Source organism: Mytilus trossulus, chromosome 5 (assembly GCF_036588685.1).
Source record: "Mytilus trossulus isolate FHL-02 chromosome 5, PNRI_Mtr1.1.1.hap1, whole genome shotgun sequence".
Classification (NCBI taxonomy): Eukaryota; Metazoa; Mollusca; class Bivalvia; order Mytilida; family Mytilidae; genus Mytilus; species Mytilus trossulus.
In genome coordinates, this window is record NC_086377.1 from 29,802,132 (window position 1) to 29,813,914 (window position 11,783).

General features: G+C 34.7%; 1 protein-coding gene across 1 annotated transcript; it reads left to right on the forward strand.

The window, feature by feature from the left end:
• LOC134717841 (uncharacterized) lies at positions 1 to 8,628 on the forward strand. Its single transcript, XM_063580336.1, has 5 exons — positions 1 to 77; positions 266 to 337; positions 934 to 1,055; positions 5,736 to 7,463; positions 8,579 to 8,628. Exons 1-5 carry the CDS (start codon positions 1 to 3, stop codon positions 8,626 to 8,628), a joined length of 2,049 nt encoding a protein of 682 aa, XP_063436406.1.
• The last annotated feature ends 3,155 nt before the right edge of the window (positions 8,629 to 11,783 follow it).

The following is an 11,783-nucleotide window of genomic DNA, read 5'->3' on the forward strand; positions in this document are numbered from 1 at the left end:
ATGACTCTCTGCGAATTGCAGAAGAAAAGAATAAATGCAATGGAAATTAATGATTCAGAAACAATAAACATTAAAAGGTGAGTCCTTTCACAAGTATTGGATGTGTAAATTTATACAAAGTACATGAATAATATGTAGCACCCATATTCTTTTTTGAACGGAAGCTTGAATGTCATTAATATTCCAGAACCAGTGTGTAAATGTTTAATATTATCTTTCTTTGTATGAAGTGTGATATGCTAATGTTATTTTGTAATATTTACAGAAGGAGGGAACTGTTCAGCCAGAAGGCCAGAGGAAGAGACGCGAGGGGAGGAGGGAGACAACAATTTAAAGAGTAAGTTCATGGAACCTCTTTATCATAAAGAAAATTGATAATAATTAATTATAAAAAAGAAGATGTGGTATGATTGCCAATTAGACAACTGTCCACAAGAGACCAAAATGACAGACATTAACAACTTTATGTCACTATACCGTCTTCAACAATTAGCAAAGTATATACCACATAGTCAGCTTTAAAAGTCCCTGATATGACAATGTAAAACAATTCAAATGAGAAAACTAACGGCCCTATTTATATTAAAAAAGGAACGAAAAACAAATATGTAACAAACAAAGAGACGACAACCACTGAATTACAGGCTTAAGTTTATTTAATACTTGTGGTAAAACCTTCATGTTACAGACTTTCAACAAAAATCAATGATAAGTTGAACAAACGAGACATTTCAGCGTGTGCAATCCTGATATATAAACTGTGACATTTTGTAGATACACCTATTTACTTTTTAATATGTTGAGCAACAAGTTGCACATAGACCTTGCATTTGATTAGGAGTGTATTGGGTTAAAATGCCAGGCAGATGTTGAAGTATTTCACTATGATTCTTTAGCATGTTTAACCATTTACTGCATTATCCTTTTTTTCAGAATATCGAGTGATTCTGAGAATCAATCAGATGGTGCCGTAAACAAAAGGCAAATCGGGGTAGAGGAAGAGGAAAAGGCGCACCAAAAGGAAAGGGAAGAGGAAAGACATCCCAAAGCAGAACGTAAGTTGAGTCATCATCATACACAAGTTCTAAAAAATGACAATACTGATTGTGTTGCTTAACTATTGATTACAGTTTTATGTTGTATTTCCCCCAATTAAATTAATAAATAGTACATTTAAGGATGTACTTAGGTGAGGGTTTGGAGTTTGTGTCAAATGTTCGGACTCCTTGGTGATGTTCCATACAATAAAATGTAAAACACTTTGCCCCATACCACCCCATTTATTTTTTTCATATAAGACTTAATAAGTAACTCCCCTAGTATTACATTTGTAATACACATGACACATGTACATTGTACATGATAAAGCCCAAGTTAATGGGGTTTTGCTCTTGCAGAGTTGATATACTTATATCCCTTTTGATTGATTGACTTTGTCCAACCCAAACCATACCTTCTTGTGCATGGTGTATTATAAATACCTGGGTGAATACCTTCAAGAAAAGATAAAAAAAGAAGATGTGGTATAATTGCCAATGGGACAACTATCCACAAAAGACTAAAATGACACAGACATTAACAACTATAGGTGACTGCACGGCCTTCAACAATGAGCAAAGCCCATATCCCATACTGCTATAGTCAGCTATTAAAGGCCCAATACGACAATGTAGAACAATTCAAACGAGAAAACTAATGGCCTTATTTACATGTATGTAAAAAAATGAACGAAAAACAAATATGTAACACACAAACAAACACCGAATTACAGGCTCCTGACTTGGGACAGGCACATACATAAATAATGTGGCGGGGTTATTTAAACATGTTAGCGGGACCCCCCTCCCCCTAACCTGTGACAGTGGAATAACAGTACAACATAAGAACGAACTATAAAAATCAGTTGATAAAGGCTCAACTCATCAGATGGACAAAAAAAAGTGGACACAACATGAAGCCTTTTTGCTACATTGTATATGTAAAAAATTTAAAGCAATAATGAATATTGTACCTATTTGTATTTGTTTTTATTTCAGCTTGATTCCAATCTTTGGCAATGGCTTATACAAGAAGAGGCAAGGCATACATGTACATGTATATGTACAATACATGATTCTCTAGCAACTGGATTCCCCCCTATTAGTTCAACAACAACAATGAAACTCTAGACTACTATATGCATAATGTATAATGTTATGAAGATATTTACATATACCTACATGTACATCTACATATTTGATCAATTTTGAAGATTGTTTTTTGATTCAGCTTTCTGACAGGAATTATTTATAAACTTACCAGCAGTTACAACAAATGAATATTATTGAGATAAACATTAAGCTCATTTGGTGAAATTGGACAGTGAAGTAATTTTGACGCGTATTAAAGTAGACATTAAACATGTTAAACGTTTCGAATTGATATCAATTATGTGTGAATGCAGAAATGATTTATTTAAGAAATAAAGAATATAGAAATATTAAAAAAAGATGGACAAAATATTTGTATTAAATTTGTTGGAGTTTTTGATTGCGTGATTAGGTCTAGTTTATGGGAGGTCTATTGACTCTGAAACTTAGTTTACATGTATTAGTTTTTGATTAGGTCAGTTATTGAGGAACCACTAGTGAACGGTCAATGGTATTTGGTGTGCAGTTGTATAAACTTTGTCACTTTCAATTTCTATTGAGGATATTTGGCCCTGTCCCCTCAATTATTCTCTTTTTACTTGGAAACTTATGTTACTTTGAAATTTCATAAAGCTTTTGATTATTTTACTATGAGGGAAACCAATCGTCATAAGTCAATGATGAATGCCATGCATAGTAAGCTTTAAAAGACCAGTAAATTACAAATGTAAAACAATAAAACTAAAGCAGTCTGATTTATATCCAAAACATTTATGAAAAATGGATATGATATACAGCAGCAATTACCAAATTACTGGATCCTCAATATGGACAGGCATAAACTCTCCCCTTACATGGGACAGTGTACAGTATGTGCATACTCACAAGATATTAAATATTAAAAAAAAATTGGACATATCTACTGAAAGTGGCAAGATTTGATAGTGAAAACTTTAGGGTGCAAACATTATTCAATACTTGATAAATAGCCGAGATAGTATTTTCACCAATTTTTCAACAATATTTGTCTTATTATATAAACTTCTGCCAAGTTTGCCTCTGCTTTTTTTTCACTTAACTGCCTACAGCGCTTTTGGTGATTTAATTAATTATTAGATGTAAATCCGTATTCCGTGCGTATTTTACTATAGATCGACAATTGAAATGACACCGTTTGCAGCTTTTTTTAGCTAGATTTTGAACATGTGTTTGTAATAATTAATTTCATATAAATTTGACATTCAGGATTCTTTTATATTTAAAGTTTAAAACTTCCTCAAGAATATTGATTATATATATACCTCTACGACGTAATGATTTTGTTTATATTGTTAATACCGTCGTTGTTGTCGGTTCACCCATATGCATTCTAGCCTTAAAAATATGATATTCAATTCGCATCTATCCCATCGAATTGGAGATAAAGGATACTACAGATACAGTTAAGTCGGCTTCATATCTTGACTTACATCTAGAAATTGACAAAGAGGGTCGGTTGAAGACAAAACTTTCCGACAAAAGAGATGATTTCAGCTTTCCAATTGTGAACTTTCCATTTCTAAGTAGCAACATTCCAGCAGCACCTGCATACGGGGTATATATCTCCCAATTGATACGATATTCCCGTGCTTGCATTTCCAATCATGATTTTCTTGATAGAGGGTTACTGCTCACAAGTAAGCTATTAAACCAAGAGTTCCAAATGGTGAAGTTGAAATCATCCCTTCGTAAATTTTACGGACGCCATCACGAGTTGGTTGACCGTTATGGAATAACCGTTTCACAAATGATATCGGATATGTTCCTTACGTCGTAACTACAATCCCCTTCCCTTTCATGAATTTGACCTACCGAATTAGACTATTTACCGGATTTGTAATCACATAAGCAACACGACGGGTACCGCATGTGGAGCAGGATCTGCTTACCCTTCCGGAGCACCTGAGATCACCCCTAGTTTTTGGTGGGGTTCGTGTTGTTTATTCTTTAGTTTTCCATGTTGTGTCATGTGTACTATTGTTTTTCTGTTTGTCTTTTTCATTTTTAGCCATGGCGTTGTCAGTTTGTTTAAGATTTACGAGTTTGACTGTCCCTTTGGTGTCTTTCGTCCCTCTTTCATTCGTTTTCTGAATGTAAAACTGCCCGAAGGAATCTGATTTTTGACATACCTGTACGAAGGCATGATGGTTTCACTAGAATAGAATGGCGAGGACAAACTTGAAGGATTCGTATGAAACCTTTTTGACAGTTTCCACCATGATAGACTTTTAATTCCCTCTTTGGTTAAGGAAGTAGTAAAAATTGTAGTTGATAGAGCAAGAAACAAGGGTTTCTATTATTTGCAACAAGGTGGTTGTATTCTACCCTGAGTTTAAGTATCTTTTTAGGTTATGTATTATGTGTATTAAGCTTTCGATCGTATTTGTTTCATAATGGAGAACCGATCTAGATTTGTCGTTTCAACTTTTAAAATGTATATTAAATCTGTTTTATTTGTCTTTGATCTCTTTATTTCATTTAAATGCATAGAAACAATACAAACTTTGCAATTCTTCAACTTGTTTTAGGACGAAATGGACAAATTCATAGACTGAGCACCACTAGTCCTGCAGAGAATACTAAAAGCGTTTTCAGGCTGCCACGAATCGTTGGCTGAAAAGGGAATTATTCCCTCTATGTTATAGTATTCTTAAAACATGGCTTCAAAACTTTGAACTTGTGTTGCTTATGATGAGTTAATTTAGATAAATATATGACTTTCAGGATTTCTAATTTATTTTTCATATAAAACTGCTTCGCGGAGATTACTTATTAACATACTGATACGAAGTCAGCAATGTCTGTATTATTTCTCCAGTCGAACTTGTCGGATAATTCATTCGAGCGTTTAAATAACCTCAAGTTTTCTATGATGTCCAATCCAGTCTTTGGAATGTGTGGCAGTATAAAACTTAAATAACGTCTAACCTACTCCTTTGGAACTTTTGTGAGTGTGCAAAAATTAACTGAACAAAGTCATGAACTGGTCTATTGGTTCTCTAGTCATTAAAGTTGCTATGTTTGAACTTTTTAAGGACATTTTCACTGAGCAAAACAATTTACATTGACAAATTAAATAACCAGAATGAATCGACTTTTTCAGATTGAAAGGTGACTGTATTGTGCATTATTTATCATTTCAAATAAAAATGAACAGAAGCGATTGACTGATACATTCAATAGGCGGCATGTAAACTTTTAGACAACTAAGCATATTAGAATCGTTTTACCGTCTTGAATTCTCTTTTCATAGGATGCATTGCTCGCTTAATCTGCCAAAGTTCATTTAGCAGTTCGAAACCAAGAATAATTTTAATTTTCCTCATATATCGGCCTATTGTCGTATATTCATGTAGAAGTCCTTGTAGGATTAAATAGTGTCCCCCCATGAAATGATGTCCCATGGACAAAATTTCACAGATATGATCTATGAAATTTGGTCCAGGACATAATTTTATTTTAAAATATTGTCCACCTGTATGTAAAAGTGTCTCTTCACAAGAGATACTATTGTGACCTACGTTGGAAAATTTTTCATAGTGAAATCATGTCCATATTGCATAAAAGTCTTATTACAAATCTTGTTGACTTCTTGTTCTCGTGGAGCTACACCGATCAAATTAAGAGAATCAAAGTGGTTTACGGGACCAGATTTCTTATGGAATGCGGAACACGTAGTCAGAAAGGAATTATCGGATACGTCTAAACCGTTATTGAATGACCCGGAAGTTAGAAAAATTAAAGTAATGTCTACAAGTACTTGTTTACCTCCTCCTGCGTCCATACTTGAACGTTTAGAATACTTTTCAGATTGGAACATAGCTAAACATGCGACAGCTCTTTGCTTGAACCTGAGAAATGCGTTGCTAGCAAAACGTCCGAAGGGAACCTGTTTATCCGTTAACGTGGAAGACATGCGACAAGCTGAACTTGAAATTGTCAAAAGGGTTCAAGACACTTTCTTCAAGGAAGAATTACTCATATTGCGTTCATTTGATTCTGAAGGACCGTTTGAAGCCAACGACTCAGCTAAAGTGCGAAACAATACTATGAAAAAGAAATCGTCTTTGTATAAACTTGATCCCTTTCTCGACCAGGACGGCATCATCCGAGTTGGTGGCCGCATCCGACGTGCTGATCTGAGCATTGATTTGAAGCATCCTATTATATTACCTAGACATTCTCACGTCACCGAGCTTATCATGCGCTATTTTCACGAAAAATCATTTCACCAAGGACGTGAAATTACTACGAACACAATACGTTCACATGGATATTGGATAATCGGATGTAGTTCAGCTGTTTCGAACCTTTTGTCTAAATGTGTTACATGTCGAAAATTGCGTAGCCAAACCCAAGTACAGAAAATGGCTGATATACCGGTAGACCGACTAGAGACCGTGCCTCCATTCACGTTCTGTGGTGTTGGTCTGTTTGGACCTTGGTTAATTAAGGAGGGCCGCAAGGAACTTAAGCGGTATGGAGTTTTATTTACCTGTTTGTCATCGAGATTAATTCATATCGAAACTGCTAACTCTTTAGATACGAGCTCTTTCATTAATGCCTTGAGAAGATTTGTGTCTATCCGCGGACCCGTGAGGCATCTTCGGTGTGATCAAGGAACTAACTTTGTTGGAGCCGAAGGAGAATTTACTAAGGCAATGTCTGAATTGGATTTTGACCGAATCCGTCAATATCTACTTGAACAAAACTGTGATTTCGTACAATTTAAGATGAACGTTCCGTCTGCTAGCCACATAGGTGGCGTTTGGGAAAGACCGATACGTTCTGTCCGAAACATTCTTTCAACTTTACTATGTCAGCTAGGAACTCAGCTTGATGATGAGTCGTTGGGAACTTTAATGTCTGAAGCAACAGCTATAGTGAATAGTCGACCACTTACGTTGGAAAACCTGAACGATCCGCTTTCCGTTGAACCGTTGACACCAAATCATTTATTGACTATGAAAAGTAAAGTTTTTCTACCACCACCTGGAAACTTCATGAAAAACGACGTATATTCCAGAAAGCGCTGGAGACGGGTTCAGTTTCTTGCAAATGAATTTTGGTGTCGTTGGAGGAAAGAGTTTCTTTCAAATATTCAGTCTAGGCAAAAATGGATCGCTCCGAAGCGAAATTTATCTGTTGGTGACATTGTTATGATTAAGGATGACAATTTATTGCGAAACATGTGGAGACTAGGTCGAATTTGCAAAACATTCGTTGATGATGATAATTTAGTCCAAAAAGTAAGACTCGCAGTAGGATCAACGAATTTGGATCGTAGAGGAGTCCGTAAGTCAAAGCTCACCGAACTAGAACGACCAATCCATAAGTTGGTCTTACTCCAGGAGACCGAATAATTCCCTGATGAGGAGCCATACGAATAAAAGGATTTATTCGTTGACTTCAATAGTGAAATTAGATATCCTAATTTGAGGAGCCATGTAACGGACGCGGAGATGCGCCCTAGGTTTTAGGTTTTAGGTTTTATACATTGTTTTTCAGTGATCTCACTTGTCAGTAAACGAACGATTGATTGTTAGTTGCTTTACGCCGCATTAGCACAAAAAGGCTATATCGCGGCGAGAGCTAATTCGAATATTTTTACAATTTAAAGCATATTTTTGAAAATAATAGCATGGGTTCGAATCCCGGCGAGGGAAGAACCAAAAATTTGCGAAAGCAAATTTACAGATCTAACATTGTTGGGTTGATGTTTAGACGAGTTGTACATAAATTGTATTGGATAAATATATTTAATTATGTAATTACAAAGTCAAGAAAGATTCTAAATTTCAAATGTTCGAATGTTCACCTACTGTCTTTAAGTTGAATTGTTCGAATGTTCACCTACTGTCTTTAAGTTGAATTGTTCGAATGTTCACAAACTGTCTTTCGGTTGAATTGTTCGAATGTTCAATATCTCACACGGACACGTGATCGTATAGTGGCATAATGTTCAGTTCTGTTGGAGTATGTTCGGACAATTAGCGCATGAGTATTAGCCTACACACAAGGGGAGACCTTGGCGAAATTTATCTGTACGAATCTCTTGTACCAATCTGTCCAATCTGCCGTGTGAGTCCTAAACTGGATCGTATATAGTCCATTGGTTCATAAACAATACGTCATAGCTGTTGGCAGGTTACGTAGTAGTCTAGATGTTGAATTAAACTAGTCTGAGGTTAATTGTCAAACAATGCAATTAACCTCTGAAGGATACATGTTATTTAAGAGTGGACATTACAATTACAGGGGGCTCCATCCCCCCATAACAAATGATTATCACTATATGCATTCTTATCACAACACCATATATCATCAAATAATGGTAACATACATATGTATCACCCCTTATTGAACTTTTATAAAGTCCTATTACATAAAATATTATAACGTACTTTCAGCATTAATTCCTGAGAGAGAGAAAGAGAGATTTTTAAATTTGTTTAATTAACCTTTAACCCTTATACCCACAATGAAAAAGCAAGCAACCATAACTGACAAATAAGAGTGATTGTTATTTATTTACATTTATGACTTAAGAGAAAAAGATTGTCATAATATTTTTAACCATGTCACATACAACGATTCTACATCAAGAAAAAGTATTGCATCTGGTTTGTCAGATATGTACTATCAATATGAAATGCATAGAAATATGTTGAAATGGGCAGGAGTAATTGTGATATTAATATTATCAGCCTCAACTTTATAAAGAACTTGTGGTGTATATGAATCTTCAAAACATACCAAACACATGACTGACTACATTAAAATTGACCAAAACTTCAACCAGTCATTATGCTTTTTTATTAAACATTTTAGTCTACCTAGTGAATTTGTGTTAACTATATGTGAATACAACAACAGGAGAACAGTTATAGACATCAGACAATTTTCAAACCAAGAACCTACCATTAAAGGCATTTCATAAACATTGATACAGTGGAACTACTTAACAGCCATCACACAGTATATTAATAAAGCTTTGAATCAGAAACATTTAGGATGATATGGTTTAAAACATTTAGCAAAACTGTAAAAGTATAAATGATATTTTCTCTCAGATATTGTACAGTGTAATTTATTGGTGAAATAAATTAGGTATGCATATATTTTTTATGTTTTGGTGGTTTTTTAAAACTATATCTAGTTTTTTACGTATAATCCCCTTTACATGTTATAAAGTTAAATGAAAATATATATTATTTACAGGTATAACATTTTATAAAAACTCTTTATATAGCATGTCAAGATAACTGTATTTATATAAAGACATCAAATATAAATTGAATATATACATTTTACTACACAAATGTATTATACAAAATGAATACAACAAAAGATGTCTTTAGATATTGAGAAAAAAAAACATCCAACAACATAGACAATTCATTGTTTAAATCCCATATATATGGTTTCTCCATTTTCCAACATGTCACCTGTTTAGTTCTTCTGACATTAAATCACTTTTTCTGGATTTTAATTGTTTCTTAAACATTATTTCACTATTTAATTTGATTTGATTTAGTTCAATTAATTCTGCCTGATACATTACTTTTACTGCAAGATCATCAATCTTCCTTTTCAGGACATCTTCAAGGTGACTGATAACCATGATAACTGCTATTTCTGAATACTTAAAAAATACATTCAAACTATTCAGTGAATAATTATTATCATTATAAAAAGTTTTTAACTGAATTCAAAATAAGAATGAGTGAGTTGGTATATTTTAAAAATATGATATAGTATGCTAATCGGTTTTATTGTTTGAATTATTTTACATTGTCATGTTGGGCCTTTTTATAGCTAACCATGTAGTATTGGCTTTGCTCATTCTTGAAGACCATATGGTTACCTATAGTTGTTAATTTCTTTGTCGTTTTGGTCTCTTGCGGAGAGTTGTCTCATTGGCAATCATACCACATCTTCTTTTTTATAATTACAAATTTAAGAGATTCAGATTATTCAGTTTCATTATCCGTATTGTAATGATTAAGACCAATTGTAATGGTAATAACAGTAATGAAAGGTTAAATACCTTGTTTAGACATCATTTGATTGAGGCTCTTGTTTAATTGTTGTTGTTCCCTCATTACTACATTAAAAATGATTGTACCTGACAAAACAAAACTCCAGTAATTACTATAATTAAAAAATACAATATCAAAAAGAAAAAAACCACACACACAACATTTAAATTAAGATTTAAATTGAAATTGAAAATCATATTCAACAACCGAACCCTCCTGCACAACCTGTTCAACAACCAAACCCTCTTGCACAACCCGTTCAACAACCGAACCATCTTCCACAACCTGTTCAACAACCGAACCATCCTGCACAACATGTTTAACAACCAAACCCTCTGGCACAACCTGTTCAACAACCGAACACTCCTGCACAACCCGTTCAACAACCGAACCCTCCTGCACAACCCGTTCAACAACCGAACTCTCCTGCACAACCCGTTCAACAACCGAACCCTCCTGCACAACCCGTTCAACAACCGAACCATCCTGTACGACAACATAGACAGAGGAGAGTACTACAACCTATACCGCCGATATTGATTGTTGGTTGCTTAACGTCCAGTGGCAAATATTTCATGCATATTCAGGACGAGAACAAGTTAACAATAAATACAATAGGTAGGTTGTTGTAATAGAGGCAATCTAGGATGATGGCCGGGGAAATTTGGACTGCCACTGGAAAATGAGGGGATAGGGACAGAAATTTTGCCTTGCAACAGGCCACCTACGGACCCCTCAAAGAGTTGTCGCAAGGGTTCTTAACGTGCAAAGAGCGTGGCACTCTCCTTACACGAGGCATCCGATTTAACGTCCCCCTTCTGACCGGACGTGACTGCGAACTTGATACATCCCGCACAGCCAAACGGACGCCCCACTTCGGCAAGCGTTTTACTGCCGGGCGGGAGAAGACTAAGTGACCATATTTCTATTCCCCAGTCACCCTTGGGGGATATACCGCAGATAAGAAGGGGGCATCGTGTAAGAAGGCGTCCAGAAATATTTTAAATTGATGAATTGTAATTACAAAGAAAATTTGGAAAATTATTTTTTTTTTTTTATATTTTTAATTGCTTACCTGTCAATTGCTACATTAACTATAACCTCCATTATCTGATGGCTAATACTGGTATCCATCCTTTTGCATATGGTAAAAATACTTTCCAAAACCTGGGGGCCTCTCTTAAAAAGGTGGAAGAACCACATGTGCCCCGGTGAATGCAGTATGCAGTGAAAAGACTCAACTAATGAGTCTATGAAAAGTGTTTGAATGACTAGTGGAACACAGTCTATTAATTTCTCAATTTCCTCCTTAAAGATATTACAGGTATTACATAGTTTGCATTGTTTTAATGCATCCAAATGAAAAATGAAAGGTACAGACATTCTCCAAAAAAAATTGTGAAAGATTTTGGAAGTATTTCAAAAGTAATGGTGAGTTGATATATACTGAAAGCCAATGAAAACGCAACACTTGGTTTTTCAAAAATAAAATTATATTAATAATGATAACACTTAAAAATAAAAGCGAATTCATGTAATACAATTTACAATACATAATGATATATTCAAACAT